This window comes from Diabrotica virgifera, chromosome 2, assembly GCF_917563875.1.
Source record: "Diabrotica virgifera virgifera chromosome 2, PGI_DIABVI_V3a".
Lineage (NCBI taxonomy): Eukaryota > Metazoa > Arthropoda > Insecta > Coleoptera > Chrysomelidae > Diabrotica > Diabrotica virgifera.
Genome location: NC_065444.1, coordinates 135,100,961 through 135,119,665, shown reverse-complemented (window position 1 = coordinate 135,119,665; position 18,705 = coordinate 135,100,961). Strand labels below are relative to the sequence as shown.

Sequence of the window (18,705 nt, the reverse complement as noted above, 5' to 3'; positions counted from 1 at the left end):
TTAGAAAAAAATAAACAAACTATTGACAGTGCTTTAGCTGGACAAATTTCTCTATCTAATAAGATATAAGTATAATGAAGAAGTTGAAAAAGATTGAAGAAGTTGAAGAAATTGATGTTACAATTCTGTTAGTAAAACAAGAACTTGCATTTCGCGGTCGTGATGAGAGCCATAATTCTTCAAACATGGGTAATTTTAAAGAAATTATTAATTTAGTAGTTAAACGCGATCAGGAAATCCAGGATAATGTTAAAAAATAGAAGGGGTGTTCACGGGTTTGTCAAAAACAATACAAAATGATTTAATAGATTGCCTTGCTGATTACGTAAAAAATGAAATTTCAACAGAAATTAATGAAAGTCAATTTTTTTCTATACTAGCGGACGATTCTACTGATATAACCGAAAAATCACAGTGTACTTTAACAATCCGTTTTGTTAACAAAGTTGGTCAGGTAACAGAAAGATTTTTAGGGTTTTTTGATGTTAGCGAGAATAGATCTGCAGACGCTCTATATAGTTTAATTTCAAACGTGCTTGAGCCATATGATTACAAAAATAAATTAATTGCTCAATTTTACGATGGTGCAAGTGTAATGGCTGGCTCTTTAAACGGATTACAATCAAAAATTAAAGTAGATGCTCGAAAAGCAATTTTTACACATTGTAGCGCTCATAGATGACATTTAGTATTGCAAGACGGCTCAAAATGTATTACAAATTGTAGGATATTTTTTGTCGCCTACCCGAAGTATATGTGTAGCCTACCCGCATACTGAGGTCACGAGCCGCCACTGGGCTGCATGTGTTAGGGTTGGGAATCAGTGCTCTGAAGAAGTAAAACTCAAGCGTGGGGTTCGACAAGGCTGTATATTGTCACCAATGTTGTTTAATCTTTACGCTGAAACAATCTTAAATGAAGTGTTGGAAAACGCAAAAGAGAGAATACTCATTAATGGTATGCTTATGAACAATATCAGATACGCAGATGACACCTTGTTAGTGACAGGATCAATTGAACTTCTTCAAGCGTTATTGAACCGAATGGTGGCGTCCTGCGCGATATATGGACTCAAACTCAACGCAAGAAAAACAAAGTTTATGGTTATTAGTAAACAGGCAGCCGTAAATAATAATAACTATAACGTGACAATCGGTAATGACTCAACTGAACGAGTAAGTAATCTTGTATATCTGGGTACTCATATTAATGAAAGCTGGAACCCTAGTACAGAAATAAAAAGTAGAATTGCCAAAGCAAGAACAAGTTTTATGAAATTTAAGAAAATCCTGTGCAGTCATGATCTAAATTTGGAACTTCGCATAAGAATGGTTCGCTGTTATATATTCCCAGTACTACTTTACGGGGTTGAAGCATGGACCCTGACAGAATCGCTTTTAAAAAACCTAGAAGCATTTGAGATGTGGGTCTACCGCCGTATTCTGAAGATCAGTTGGGTAGAAAGAGTCACAAACGAAAGGGTTTTGCAACGTTTGAATAAAAAGTTGCGAAGTAGTGAACACTGTTAAAAGGCGCAAATTGGAATACTTTGGTCATATAATGCGTCACCCAGAAAAATATGACATACTTCACCTTGTCATGCAAGGTAAAATAATGGGAAAAAGAAGTGTGGGCCGCCGTACAACTTCTTGGCTTTAAAACCTACGCCAATGGTTTGGGAAAACTAGCACTGAACTATTTCGTGCGGCTGTAAATAAGACAGTGATTGTTAATATGCTGGGCAACATGAGAGCCAACGATCGACAAGCGGTCTCGGCACCTTAAGAAGAAGAAGAAAAATGTTCGGAAATGGAAAATTATGTATAAATTGACTAATTATAAGCAACGTTTGTTCTTCTATAGAGTTTCTTTATCTATAATAGAGTTTCTTTATCTGAAAAGTAATACTTACTTTTCAACTCATTTGCGAGTGAAAAAAAAAACAACGTTTTCAGACGGGTTTTTCGCAAATAACTCAAAAATGTAGCTTATAAGATACAGAAAATGGTGTAATTATTCATGAAGTCTATCGACACAGTAAAAGCACAGTTGGAGCTCATGAAAAATTATTCTTATTTGTCTCCAAATCGAATATTTCAACCTGAAATAACCAAAAAATGAAGCAATTTTCGGGAAAAACTTTTAAAACTTTTTTTAAATGTTAAAAAAAAGCTTTATTTTTATTTTTTATAAAAGTTGCTAGCACCAAAACTATACGAGCTACGTTTAAAATAAAATTGGCCCCTTTTTTGGTAAAAAAAAAATCTGACCCTATTTCGCACCCCAAATAGGGAGCTAAATAGGGAGCTAAATGAGATTTTCACAATTTTTTACCAAAAAATGGGATTAACTGTATTTTGAGCGTAACTGGCTTAGTTTTGATGCTAGAAACTTTTGTAAAAAATAAAGCTTCTTTTAAAAACACTTTAAAAAAGTTCTAATGAGTTTCCCCGAACAGTATTTAATTTTTTGGTTATTTCACGTTGAAAAATTCATTTTTGTTTCATTTTTTTTATAAGCTAGATACATTTTTGCTAACAATATTTTTTTCGATCGAATACTTACTCTTTGCAAAACTTGAACACTTAACTATTTGCAAAAAGTCGCCTAAAAACGTGGTTTTTTGTTGAACAATAAACATTTTTACTCATAAATAACTCCAAAAGTCTTGAGTTGACCACTTCGGTGGTGACACTGAAAATTACACAAATTACACGGTATCGCCATATTTTAAGTTGATTTACTGGGTTGTAACACATATAGGTATTTGTTACACATGTCGCATTAATAATTTTTTAAAAGGGGCCCCATTTCCAATTCTGCGGGGGGCCCCGACGGAGTTGGTTACTCCACTGTGTTTATGAGGTATGCAAACTCATTTTGTAACAAATTATTACTCAAACATAGCATTAATAATAATAATAATATCGCTTGCCTGTGGGAGTTTTTTGCCAGTTCTTCTATCAGGCGCGGCCCCCTGCGAATGGGGGTTGCTTTCTTGCTATTCGTAGCGCCAATACGCAGAGAGTAGCAGGCAGTAGGTATAAAATGCACACCCATGAGAATGGAGATTAATAATTTATGTTTAGGATCGCTGCCTGGGGATCGCCAGGGCATGTCTGGAGACGGCGCTGGACGTGACAGCATGCGGGACGTCGGTGGCAGGGTGTTGAGGAGGCGGGCCCCTGTCATACAATCAGCTACAGCCCAACCATAAGCGAGCCAAACAACGACAAGAATGCTTCCTGTAATGCTGATCAACAAGAATACCACTTGGGAACAATATAGAAACCAAATTAATGCAGAAATTGACTTAAAAATATCATTAAAAACAAAAACAGAAATTGAAACTGCAGTAAATCAATTAACAAACATCCACACTGCTGCGAAAAATGCAACACCAGAAATATCAAATCACAAAAAAAAATCAACACTGCCCAGTAATAATAAAAAAGAAAATAGATGAAAAAAGAAAATTCCGAAGGATTTGGTAGCGTAATAGACACCCGACAAACAGGATAAATTATGACAAAGCTTCTAGAGAATTGAAAGAGCTTACTAACAATATAAAGAATGCATCATTTAACGAATACTTAGAAAATCTGACAAGTACAGAAGATACAGACTATTCGTTATGAAAAGCGGTTAAGAACTTAAAAAGACAAAATGAGCAAATTCCTCCGATTCGTAAAAGAGACCGAACATGGGCACGCACTGACGAGGAAAAAGCAAATACCTTCCGAGAATATCTGGAGGAAGTCTTTCAACCTCTTCCATCGCAAAATACGCCTGAAATAGAAGCTAAAATCAAAGAAACTCTTAAAGCTCCATATCAAATGTCCCAAATTCCAAAACTCTTCAAAGTCAAAGAGGTACATGAGACAATCAGAAGAAACTTAAATCCAGATAAGGCTCCAGGGTTTGATCTGATCAAAGGCCGTCTTATTAAAGAACTCCCAAGAAAAGGGATTGTGCTAGTAACAACAATATTCAACGCGGTGCTACGATTAGGACATTTCCCTGCCCAATGGAAAGTTGCCGAGCTTATACTTATTCCAAAACCTGGAAAACCAATAAATGAAGTAACATCATACAGACCAATCAGCCTGCTGCCAGTCCTTGGTAAACTCTTAGGGTAAGCACAGAACAAGTAAGTCGCGGTGGATGTGTAGGTCGCGGTAGATGCCACTAGTTAAGTCGCGGTCGATGTCGACAGCACATAGCAAGGAGGTCACTTGCGCTGTCAGTCGAGCTAGAGCCACTATCAAGTGAAGTAGTTTAATGAAATTTGAATGGCAAAAAGACTGTGCTTTTGCGATGTTGTGTCAGTTAAGTTATGATAGTGATGAAATGCCAGCTGTAAATAATCAGATTCTCCTTCATATTTCAAAAATTTACTGAATTTAATTACTTTAGAAATTCAAAAATAAACTAAATACAAAAAAGGGATTATATAAAAAGTATCAACTCAGATAGCGCAGGTAATAACAACTTGGCTTCTAACAACGAATCAATTACAGGAAAGCATCCTTGTAGGCCGCGCAGTAGATATCCATGTAAAACAAACTCGAAAGCATCGATGTAAACCTCCAGGATGGCATCGCGCTAAACCTCCACCGCGACTTATCTGCTCTGTTCGCTTCCATTCATTACAATGTGTTTGTTTTACATGGATGTCAACATCGACCGCGACCGACAGCTACAGCTCCACCGCGACTTACTTGTTCTGTGCTTACCCCTAGAAAAGCTACTCATAACCCGACTGACTCCCATAATAGAAGAAAACCACCTGATTCCTGAACACCAATTCGGATTCAGAAAGGATCATAGCACAATTGAACAGATTCACAGAGTAGTGGACGAAATAAATAAAGCATTTGAGCAAAAAAGTTACTGCACGACTGCTTTCTTAGATGTGAGTCAAGCTTTTGATAAAGTTTGGCATGATGGACTACTATTTAAATTAAAAAAATCACTCCCCCACACACTGTACATTATTATGGAATCCTACCTAAAAGAAAGATATTTTACTGTAAGGTACGGACAGACAACATCAGAAATCACATTGATAAAGGCACGGGTACCACAGGGCAGTGTTCTTGGTCCACTTCTCTATCTTATGTACACAGCTGATCTTCCAGTAAGCAACCAAACAATCACAGCTTCCTTTGCAGATGATAAAGCAATAATGGTCAAACACAAAAGACCCAGTCATAGCCGCAAGAATTCTCCAACAACATCTAGTGAAAATTCAGGACTGGACAAGAAACTGGAGAATAAAAGTCAATGAAGTAAAATCAGTGCAGGTTACATTTACCAAATGCAGAGGTACAGTGTCACCTATTACACTAAATGGACAAGATCTGCCTCAATCTGACAGCGTTAAGTATTTAGGGATGCACTTGGATAAAGGACTGACCTGGAGAAAGCACATTTTCAACAAACGAAAACAACTTGACTTGAAACTCAGCAAATACTACTGGCTGTTGGGAAGACAGTCAAAGCTTAGTTTAAAAAACAAATTATTGGTGTATAAAGTAGCCTTAAAACCAATATGGACATATGGGGTACGGCTGCAAACTCAAACATAGAGATATTAGAACGCTTCCAGTCGAAGGTACTACGGACCATAACAAATGCACCTTGGTTTATACCTAACAGAGAAATCAGAGACGATCTTCAAGTAGCCACAGTAAAGGAGACAGTGAGTGAATAGAGCAGCCGCTATTTGGTAAAATTAGAAAACCACCCTAATAATCTTGCACTAAACCTGTTGGATAATAGTGAGCAGACTCGGAGATTGAGGAGGCACAAACCACTGGAGTTACCACATAGGTTCTAAGCAGCAGTGAAGTGAAGTGTCGTGCAGTGCAGTGCAGTGAACTACTTACCCTTTCAGGGCACAGTTCAATAATTTAAGAAGCTAGTGGAGTCTTTGTTATCACTGGATAACAAATCCAAATTTATACTTACACCCCTTTGAACAAACAACTAACATGCTTATAATTTTTTTATTTATTGATTGCATGTAGTGAATAACCTATAATAAAAAAAAAACAACGACAAGAGCTCCACCCGCCGAAGGTGCTGCGCTGGAACATCAGCCGGCGCTCACTCAAGCGGGACGACCGAGGCAGCGCATGAAATGGACTGTGTTCATTAATGAAAACATTTTGCGCTTCTACTACAAGGTGACAATCCTCGGTCAAGAAACAATCGGCTACCGACAACAGCTGTACGAGTATCAGACCAATACCGGGTAATTCTAAGAAACAACCTTAACCCAGAGACTAGACGCAATACCATCAGAAGCGAAGTCGAACGGGAGATTCATAACCATGTAGTAATTGGAGATCAAGTCCCCGATGAAGTTCATGAACAGATTCCTGAGCTTGCCATACAAGAAACTCAACCTGACAATACAGAGTAGGAAAACATCGAGTTACGTGATAACCTAGTAAGCGAAATGGCACGTGCCGTACAGGAATTTAATGGAACAAACCCACTTAGCAGACCACCGCTACCACGAATAAACTCTTGTAAGAAACTAGGTGCGCTGTTACAAATTTTGAACACTGAAGTCCTACCCAATTATGTCGTAGAGGCCCACACATTAGAATATTTGCACATGCTAATCTACTGTACAGCAATTGCTAATGTAATGGGCATTAAGATTAGAACACGATGGGGTACTAATAACAGGAGATCTGAAGAAATAATACTGAGTACTGCAAGACACTCAAGATATGATCCAGAAAACAACACAGCCCAACAGTGCCTGGATACATTAAAACAAAAACTCTCCGTTTATTCAGGACGACTAAGAAGGTACAAAGTGAGTAACAGCCGAAAATCCGACAATGCCCTTTTTGAGTCTGCTGAGAAGGCGTTCTATCGAAAACTCAATTCCACCGTAGAAAATCTCTCGATAAGTCTTACCCAAGTCAAGAAGAAATTCATGAGTTTTGGGGAAATCAACTTTCCACACCAGCTGCTCTTAACAACGATGCTGGATGGATAGAAGATACGACACAGAACTGTCAACACTACTACTCTCTACGAACCCTTGAACACTGAAGAAGTCTCAAATATCATCAAAGAGCTTCATAACTGGAAATCTGGACCAGACGGAGTTCAAAACTTCTGGCTTAAGAAGTTTTTTAGTGTTCATGACTGCTTATCAGAACTAATTATTAATAATGTTACTTCTAATCCGCAGGAAACACCATCATTTCTAACTCAGGGAATCACTTATTTATTACCGAAGGATCAAAATAACACCCAAGATCCAGCCAAATACCGCCCAATTACTTGTCTTCCAACTTTGTATAAATTGGTCACATCCTGTGTAGCCTAGCGTATCTACCAACACTGTGCTGTGAACAATATCATAGAGCCTCAACAGAAAGGATGCGCTAAGGGTTCTATGGGTTGCAAAGAACAACTTATCATCGACTCATTCATTTCTAATCAGGCATATTCCAAAAAGAGGAACCTATTTACTGCCTTCATTGATTACAAGAATGCCTTTGATTCAGTGCCGCATGAATGGCTTATAGATATATTGAGAATATATATAAAGTCGATGATAATATAGTGACCTTTTTACAGCTGACTGACTGAGTGGAATGACTAGAATTCACCTTCAAATACCTGGTGAAAATAACAATCGAAACTGAAAATATCACAATCAGCCGAGGCCTGTTCCAAGGAGATTCGTTAAGTCCACTGTGGTTCTGTCTAGCTATGTTCTGTCTGTAGTTCACTATCTCAGCTATTGAACTCCACTGACGCAGGTTTTAGCATAAAAAATAACAACAATGAGGTGGCGAAGCTTAATCATCTGTTGTATATGGATGATTTGAAATTAATGGCAGCCACTCGAAACCAACTAGATGAGATGCTAAGAACTGTATAATCCTTTTCAAATGATATTAGTATGCACTTCGGACTAGACAAGTGCCGTGTTTTAAGAATAGTCAGAGGAAAAGTACAGCCCGGAGGATTCGATATGCAAAATGGCCAGAACATCGAAGCCATGGGAGAAAACGATATGTATAAATATCTTACATATAAGAAACCATCCAACATCTTACAGGGGACTGCCAGGCATTTGCTGAACTGAATACAAGGAACGGCATGGCGCAGTGGGAAAATCCTTCATCAAGAGATAGCTATCAAGCTGAGACTTCGCCAAACGGACCATCTCCCATATTATCAATACGTCCCTGAGAGTATGCTTGAGAATGACAACTACAAACTATACTGGGACCGCACTGTGCTCACAGACCAAACAGTGGCACATAATAGACCAGATCTCGTACTAGTTAATAACATTTGCTGCAACTGAATACAAGGAACGGCATGACGCAGTAGGAAAGATCCTTCATGAAGAGATAGCTATCAAGCTGGGACTTCTCCAAACGCACCATCTCCCATATTATCAATACGTCCCTGAGAATATGCTTGAGAATGACAACTACAAACTATACTGGGACAGCACTGTGCTCACAGACCAGACAGTGGCACATAATAGACCAGATCTCGTACTAGTTAATAAATGAACAAGGCAAACAACACTAATTGATGTGCCGATACCTAACAACAATAATCTACGTACTAAATTCACTGAAAAGATTGCCAAGTACAGAGAACTGGAAATTCAAATAGGAAGACAATGGAGAATGCAAGTACCCAGACGATACCTATTATTATATTTACTACTGGAGTCATTCCGAAGAACCTCCTCGAAAGCATAAAAAAGCTTGGGCTAAATGAACATCTTTATAAGACCATGCAGAAAGCTGTACTACTCTCGACGGCCAGATGTGTACGAAATTTTTGGGAGATACTCCAGCATACCAGGTCACCTAGGGCTCGATAACACGGAAAGAGTCCCACCAGAGCTCAATCCTTTTGATACCGTATGTATCTGGGATGAGTCAATTTTCCCCTCAGAGGGAGTGTGAGCCGTATGGCTAAATCTGGATATCGTATGAAATCTAAACCAGGGAGATCCTTTCGGATCTGCCACTGCATATTTAACCGTGTTTCAAGTAGCTAGTGTCGATGCAAACTAGCCCAAGGGACCCACGGCTTAACGTACCCTCCGAAGCACGGTGAACGGCTCGTATTATTTTTAGAAATGAAAATGTTGTTGGTGCCGAGAATTACGAAGCGAGAATTTTACTGCTGAGCTACGGCCATTGACAAACATAGCATTAACAATATTAGAATACATTAGATCATCGTCTAAAGTAATTTTGCTAACTCCTAAGCTTTGTGATCGGTTCTATGAGGATTCCCTTTTTTTACGGAGGCCAGATCGCTGCCAAACAGCTATTAGTACAAGTTCATAATCAGTAAATGGCAGCCAAGAGGCCTAATATCAGAAGGAAAAGAAAAGTAACTTTACACGTATGCGAAACAATACTATAAAGTCACATAATACGTCTTATACAGTAAGCGAAACTCTACTAGATACATGGGTAAGTACCTAATTGCTATGCTTATGGGCTAATCCGATCTGTTCTCAGATGTGACTTTCATCCCTGTCATGTTACTGTCAAGAAACTATTCAAAATAATTGTTTTTTCATACAAAAAATACATGAATTAATAGTATTATTACTCTGCTTTAAAATAACTTTATTCAAACACCAAGAATATTACCAAAGAATATAGACGTTAATAGAAGGGTACTGCCCTGTAACGTTTTAGCATAGGATTTTGTGCACCTACTGAGTAGGTGCATGTGGCCTGACAATGACTACGGTATTTTCAAGGGACAAATAAACGTGACCATCTGTTCCGTTCAAACTCTTCTTCTAGGAGAGTATATATTCTTTGATATTACAATACTTTAAAACTTTTACAACAACAAAATGACAACTATAAACGTCAAAATTAGATCAGCTGTATTTAATACAGCTGATCTATTATTTGTCAACTTTCTATGTTAATATTCAGTTTCTATACATTTTCTGACGTTCTAAACGTCACTAGACATAAAAATAAACATTGCAACATGTATCTAGTAGGGTGGCCCTTACTGTATATCTCTATCTAATAGTGGCAGTACTGTATGCTTTGCCCATCTTCTTAAGATATCTCAGAAGGCAGCCGTCAATAAGAAGATTTGTGGTATAGAGAGTATAATGGCTTTAAATCAATTCAAAGATTTTATATAGAACTTAATTCAGAATTTAGATCCATGATCATTTTTTGTTTCTTATCTTTACCATTCAGAATTACTAGGATTTAAATTATTTGTCCACCCATAAACATAATTTGCATTTAAGTCACTCTTTAGCACTTCAGAGAAAAATTTGGACTGAAAAGTACATATTTTACAGTTCTTCTGTTAGTAAATAAGATAAATAAAGATTGATAGTGAAAATGAGATATATTTTATCTTTTAAAGATATATCTCATTTTCAGATATTTTGTTAAGAGCCGTATGAAGATTGTTCTGTTGTGTTCTATCAGACATTTTTAATTTATGAGATATTTTTGCAATACCTAATCAGATTCTATAAGTTCTCTTTATAATATACACCACCTTTTTCATGAAATTTTATTTTATGATTATTTACCTGTTCTCCATATATGTGACCATTTGGTAACATCATAGGTTGATTGTTTTCGTTCATGGGTAATCCGCTAATATGGCAATATAGACGACTTTGTGAGCAATGAGCAAATGGTAACGAGTCAGCGAGTTCGTTGAGATATGGCTGACATACAGGACAAGTTGGATTCCTATTTCCTCCAGTTTCTGAATAACACTGATTGCTATGCGTTAAGGAAAATTTAATCACAAGCTTGCATTTAAATATATAAATTTTACAAGGATTCATTAACGTACCTACACAATTATTAAAAGTTTATATTAAATATAAAATTTAATTTGTCTCCAAATTTTTGAGACAAACCACCCAGAAACTTTCAGTGTAAAAGAAATCCACGGCGGTATGAACAGATAAAAAACAGGAAGCTGCACGCGTGGATGATATATGCAGTGAACAAATAAAGCATCTAGACCAAGGAGCAAAAAATTGGAACTTGCAACTCTATAAAACGTGCTGCAAAGCCGGCGAAATTCCAAAATCATGGAGAAAATCTAAAGTAAGCCTTGTTAAAACCAGGAAAGGGTCCATAAAATCCCAGTAGCTACAGACATATTTCGCTGTTATGGCACTTTTTCAAACTGTACGAGAGATTCATCCTCGCCAGAATAGAAAAAAATGTCGACAAGAACCTATCCCACAAGGAGGATTCATACCCGGCAAATCCTGCACCACTCAAGTCGTCGGACTAATAAAACACATTGAAGAGGGCTTCGAAGAAACATTTATAACAGGGGCTGCTCTCTTAGATTTGACAGCAGTCTATGACACAGTAAGGCACAAAACATTGCTCCACAAATTGTATGACTCTCGATGACTACCATCTAGGTAAAGTCCTATATTCCTTACTGCAAAACAGATGTTTTTTCGTCATGCTGGAGGGAAAGTAAGTACGTGTGGAGTTCAAAAGAACGGCCTCCCACAGGGAAGTGTTTTAGCACCAATGTTTTTCAATATATATACAAACGACCAACCCTCACCGACTGAAACCAAGCACTTCCTCTATGCTGACGATCTTGCAATATGTGCTCAAGAAAATAATTTTGAAAAAGTGGAGGAGAAATTCGAAACTGCCTTAAAAACAATGAAAGCGTACTACCTGCAGAATTCCCTGAGACCCATAAAATGGTTTATATCAGCAAGGGTTTGAACACAATGAACAAAAAATCTGAAATGGACAATCTTAGCAAAATTTATAATTACATTCTTTTGAAAAATAATCATAGGTACCTGTATCAGACTATAAGATTTTTCAAATCTCCTACACTTTTGAATTTGGCACTGAATTTTAATAAAATTAATTAATATCACTAATATTTAACATTAACTTTTCTGTTTTTGAAAACATAACTTTTATTTTGAATTGATAATTACATTCTTTCTTTTGAAAAATAATTATAGGTACCTATATCAGATCATAAGATTTTTCAACATTTACTATTTTGTAAATTAGTTGTTGGTTTCAGATTTTGTTGGTTATTTCATATTTGTTGGAAAATTTTGTTGGTTTCAGATTTTCAACATTTTTTGCTCAAGGCACCAATTTAAAGATTTTGACTATCTCGTTCATGGCATTTGATATTATGATAGAAATTTAAGTCAATGAAATTTTAAAATATCGAAAAAACTTGTTTTTGCTAATGTTCACCCCTATTACAACTTTTTTGTAGAAACATATTTTCCTTTCAAACTGTCAGTATTTTTTGCTTTAAGTACCAATTTAAAGATTTTGCATATCCCGTTAATGGTATTTGATAATGAGATAGAAATTTAAGGCATTGAAATTTAAAAAAATCGAAAAATTTCGTTTTTGCTTATATTGATCAATATTACAACTTTTTTGTGGAAAAATATTTTGCGTTCAAACTTTCAGTATTTTCCGCTTAACCTTCCGATGACCAACCTTTTTTTGTTACACGGATCACCAACGGGGGTAAAAAATGACCCCAAGTAAAAAATGACAATTGACAAAAAAATGAAGTTGTTTTAAGAAATGTAATAATGTATTCGTAATTTTATATTACTATTGTATCAATAAATTACAAATAAACATTAGTAAAGCATACTTTTAATTACAACTGAACAAAAACAGGAATCATCATTCTGAACTTAGAACTAAAGAAATTTTAAAATATACACTAATTACTGTTGTTCTGAAGCTATTTCCTTGTGGCATCTTTATGATTAACTATTTATATGGGAAATAAGCCACAATTAAATTGAAAACATAATTTTATTAACGTTTCGACGCCCAAATCGGGTGTCGTTGTCAAAATACAAAATACTACTAACATAAACAAAAATGTTGTTGCTTAGTAAAAAATTCTTCTAATAATTTATTTAATCTGACTCATTTATATTGGCAATTCAGACATATATGATACATTTTAAAGTAGAAGACTTTAAAATGATATTGCCAATATTTATGAGTTGCGTTCCTGGGACGACTTTACTAAAAGATAGTTCATTCGATTACATGAAATCAACCCCAGCTTAAGAATATCTCACAAAAAAAAACATAGCATGTGATCTGTCTTTAAAAAGACAACCAAATGCAACGATGACAGTAAAATTCTCGCGTTAGAGATTCCATAGTAAATCACAAGGGAAAACCAAGAAACAACCTCGTGATACTATCGCGACATCGTAAGTATTTGGTCTTACATTTAATTTACTCTCAAAAAAATGAATACCAAATTCTGACTTTAACATGTTTAAATTTTAAATATTATTAATAATACATAGATATACAGGGTGTCCCGAAAAGATTGGTCATAAATTATACCACAAATTCTGGGGTCAAAAATAGGTTGATTGAACCTCACTTACCTATATACAATAGTGCACACAAAAAAAGTTACAGCCCTTTGAAATTACAAAATGAAAATCGATTTTTTTTCATATATCGAAAACTCTCAGAGATTTTTTATTGAAAATTGACATGTGGCATTTTTACGACAGCAATATCTTAAAAAAAAATTAAGTAAAATTTGTGCACCCCATACAAATTTTATGGGGGTTTTGTTCCCTTAAACCCCCCCAAACTTTTGTGTACGTTCCAATTAAATTATTATTGTGGCACTATTAGTTAAACACATTATTTTTAAAACTTTTTTGCCTCTTTGTACTTTTTCGATAAGCCAGTGTTTATCGAGATATTTTGAATATTTGTCGAATCCACCACATATTTGTATATGGTTAAGTACGGTTATAGAGACCTGTTAATAATCTGAAAATTTATTTATAATTTACATTTTTAGGTATATTTTGAAAAAGAAGCTACATTTCGATAAAAGGTGACTTATGTACAAAAGACTAAGAGACAAAAGTTTTAAAAACACTGTGTTTAACTAATGGTACCACAATAATAGTTTAATTGGAACGTACACAAACATTAGGGGGGTTTAAAGGAACAAAACCCCCATAAAATTTTTACGTAAATATATTGAAAAAGAAGCCGCATCTCAATAAAAACTGGCTTATCGAAAAAATACTAAGAGGCAAAAAAGTTTTAAAAACGTTGTGTTTAACTAATGGTACCACAATAATGAATTAATTGGAACGTACACAAAAGTTTGGGGGGGTTTAAGGGAACAAAATCCCCATAAATTTTTTATGGGGTGGACAAATTTCACTATAATTTTGTTTTAAGATGTTCCTGACATAAGAATTATACATGTCCATTTTCAATAAAAAATCTCTAATAGTTTTCGATATATTGAAAAAAATCGATTTTCATTTTGTAACTTCAAAGGGCTGTAACTTTTTTTGTGAGTACATTTGTACTAAGGTAAGTTAGGTTCAATCGAACTATTTTTGACCCCTGAATGTGTGGTATAATTTATGACCATTCTTTTCGGGACACCCTGTATAAGTAATACTAAAATATAAAATATATACTAACTCGTATATATTTTTTTCTTGGTTTTCCCTTGTGATTTACTATGGAATCTCTAATGCGAGAATTTTACTGTCATCGTTGTATTTGGTTGTCTTTTTAAAGACAGATCACATGCTATGATTTTTTTGTGACGGATATTCTTGCGTTGGGGTTGATTTCATGTAATCGAATGAACTATCTTTTGTAAAGTCGTCCCAGGAACGCAACTCATAAATATTGGCAATATCATTTTAAAGACTTCTACTTTAAAATGTATAATATATGTCTGAGTTTCCAATATACATGAGTCAGATTAAATAAATTATTAAACTAATTTTTTACTTAGCAACAACATTTTTGTTTATTTTAGTAGTATTTTGTATTTTGACAACGACACCCGATTTGGTCGTCGAAACGTTAATAAAATTATGTTTTCAATTTAATTGTGGTTTATTTCCCATATAAATAGTTAATCATAAAAATGCCACAAGGAAATAGCTTCAGAACAACAGTAATCAGTGTATATTTTAAAATTTCTTTAGTTCTAAGTTCAGAATGATGATTCCTGTTTTTGTTCAGTTGTAATTAAAAGTATGCTTTACTAATGTTTATTTGTAATTTATTGATACAATAGTAATATAAAATTACGAATACATTATTACATTTCTTAAAACAACTTCATTTTTTTGTCAATTGTCATTTTTTACTTGGGATCATTTTTTACCCCAGTTGGTCATCCGTGTAACAAAAAAAGGTTGGTCATCGGAAGGTTAAGCGGAAAATACTGAAAGTTTGAACGCAAAATATTTTTCCACAAAAAAGTTGTAATAGGGATCAATATTAGCAAAAACGAAATTTTTCGATTTTTTTTAAATTTAATGCCTTAAATTTCTATCTCATTATCAAATACTATTAACGGAATGCAAAATCTTTAAATTGGTACTTAAAGCAAAAAATACTGAAAGTTTGAAAGGAAAATATGTTTCTACAAAAAAGTTGTAATAGGGGTCAACATAAGCAAAAACGCGTTTTTTCGATTTTTTAAAATTTCATTGCCTTAAATTTCTATCATAATATCAAATGCCATGAACGAGATAGTCAAAATCTTTAAATTGGTGCCTTGAGCAAAAAATGTTGAAAATCTGAAAGCAAAATATTTTTCTGCACAGAAGTTGTAATGGGGGTCAAAATGAGCAAAAACGCGTGTTTTCGATTTTTTGCAATTTTAAATGGGCTGTAGTTTTGTCACACCTTAAGGTTTTTAAACTTCTAAAAGGCCAGTATTAATGGTGTTTCTATTAGAATCAAATGGCATTGTTAAAATTTGTCAAAGATAAGAGAAGCAGGTTTCACGATTATTTTAATGGACACGAAAATTGCAAAAAAGGTCACATTTTCGACAATAGGCTAACTTTTTACAGACACACTGTATATGAATTTGATAACTTTTATTTGAAATCTGACGACTTAACGTACACAATGCAACTTGCAGAATAAGAAAATGTTGAAAACTCGAATTTTGAGAGATTTTTAAAAATAGGTAAAAAAATTATGAAAAAAGGTCGTTTTTTCAGCTAAAAATGGCTCATTCTCCGATTTGGAGAGGGGGAAAAATCTGAAAATTTAGCAACAGTGTTTTTTTATAACCTACTATAACATACTAAAATTTGAAGACAATCGGAGGACCCCCCCCCTCCGCACGACTTTGGTCGAAAAATAGCAGAATGACCCATATATATATATATATATATATATATATAAACAAATGAAATAGAGAATGCGGAAAAATTCCCTTACGAACAATTCACACATCCACTACTTCGGGCTGGAAGCTGAAAATATATATATATATATATATATATATATATATATATATATATATATATATATATATATATATATATATATATATATATATGATTATTAATATGTAGTGACTGTTAATAATACAAAATAAATAATTTTGGGGAATGCAGTCAATGTGTTTTGGGCTGATTAGAGTTATTAAAATAGTCTAACTACATTTGATTAATGTCCTTTTGACATATTTCAAAATAAATTTACGTTTACAATTTATATTTTTTAGAAAGAATTTTTATGTTTTTTATAAGTATGTTAGTTATTTTGTAAACCACGAGCAGTAAGTTTTTTATTTTTTCTAGTTTTCATCTAAATTTAAACATTTGTATTTTTAGATTGTCTTGATAAAGGAAATAAATTGTCCGAAAGCTCGACAAAAGTTCAAAGTGTTTCACTTCTAATCAGCCCAAAACACATTGACTGCACTCCCCAAAATTATTCATTTATATATATATATATATATATATATATATATATATATATATATATATATATATATATACGTCTTCATATCAAGGCGAGATCCGACTAAATCGAGGACAACCCGAGATCCACCAATAGGAAATTAATTATTGGAGTATATTGTTCATAAGTATCTTTATAATTAACATATTAATCATGGCACACTTAGAGGGGAAAAGATTTTTGTACTTAAATTTTTCTGATAAATTTACAGCGAAACGAGATCCGTCGCTGAAAAGTAAAGGGGAGGACTTATATACGAAATTTTAGATATTTACCGTTCAACGCGAGATCACACACTGATGCCAGCTCTAAAGAGTATTAGTCGAGCGGTTGGAGCTCGTGTTGTATTGTATATTTCCCACGATATAAAGATATATAATGGGCGTAACTTTTAAGTATCGCTTCTTTTGTGTCTTTAAAGTCTACGATTGACCTTTCAGAAAGTCCCTTAGTTTTATTACATACATAAGGGTGTGAAAAAAGAAAAAGAATACTTGACAAATAATAACCATTTAATAATGATAATTATTTGCAATACAATATTTTAAAACTATACATTAATATTCTTAAAAAACACTTACTACGAAACCAAAATGTAATTATTATATTCTTAAATAATACAAATTGTTACAAAATAATTATTTAAATGATTGCTTGTTTTAAAAATACATTACAAGAAAGTAAAATTTTTTATAAATATTAATAAAGTTTAAAAAATAAAATAACTCAATATGTAATTATTATTTGATAGTTAAAAATGATTTTAAGTAAAATGATTTAAAAGATAAAAAGAAACACACATAATTTTCAGGGTCAACTCCTAATTGCATGAAAATTTGGATTTAGATTCTACCCGTCCCCCACTTCAAAGTTGAATTTGTGCCGTTGATTGCTTTTACTTGGAGGGTGAAAAAATATACGTTTAAAATAAGTCCGGAAACAGATCTGACTAAGTTTAAGCAACTTTTGTTCTATAGAGTTTTTTTAACTTAGGTACTAGGTTAATTTAGTAGTAGGTACTAGAGTCACTTGCGACTAAAAATATTTACTTTTCAACAAAAAAAAAACACGTTTTTCGGCGGTTTTTCGCAAATACTCAAAAAGTAAGTATTATATCGAAAAAATATTCTTGGAAAAAATGTAGCATATAAAAAAAACGAAAAAATGGTATATTCTTAGTCTATAGAACCAGTAAAAGTAAATTTGTAGCTCATAAAAAGACGATCTTATCCTTCAAATTCCAAATCAAATATTTTAACGTGATACATAGTACCATAAAATGAAGCTCTTTTCGGGGAAAACCCATTAAAATTTTTTTAAAGTGTTAACAAAAAGCTTTATTTTATTTTATAAAAGTTATATACGGGTAGGAGAGACAACGGAACGAATCTTCGAACGTTTAAACAGACGACATCCCAGATTTACCAATTTCTGGACAATTGATCCAAAGGCTGGATTCTAACAACAAAACAGTTGTGGATTTTCAAGTTTTCAATGAGAGTTAGAATGAAAAAACATTAGTGACCTCGAGTATGATGGTTTGGAGAATTTGTCTGGTTATATCTGCCATAAATTGAAGGACTCCACTATTCAATCCGAAGATGTTTCAACGTACACGTGGGTTGATCATTTGAGTAAGTGTGGTTTATGTAAACCATCAGACACTCTCTTGTCATATATTAAGTAACTGGAGACAATTTTTCCTTCCACATGAATGGTGATTCCATTTTGGTAACTAAAAATTATTTAGAAAACCTTATGTCCAAAAGTGCAACTGTAGACTGTTCTAACAAAGCGAACAAGTTATTTTTTAGGTCTCGGATGTACTTCCGAATTAAAGAATTAAACAAGTCTCTTAACAACCTGACATTGC

The 18,705-nt window shown here is 34.1% G+C and overlaps 1 protein-coding gene across 1 annotated transcript in view; it reads right to left on the bottom strand.

The window, feature by feature from the left end:
• Positions 1–18,705, bottom strand: part of LOC126879640 (E3 ubiquitin-protein transferase MAEA) — a 118,503-nt gene that overhangs the window by 3,928 nt on the left and 95,870 nt on the right. The window contains exon 6 of the mRNA XM_050642826.1: positions 10,595–10,790. Within this exon, the coding sequence (XP_050498783.1) occupies positions 10,595–10,790 (196 nt within the window). The remainder of the gene's footprint in view (positions 1–10,594; positions 10,791–18,705) is intronic.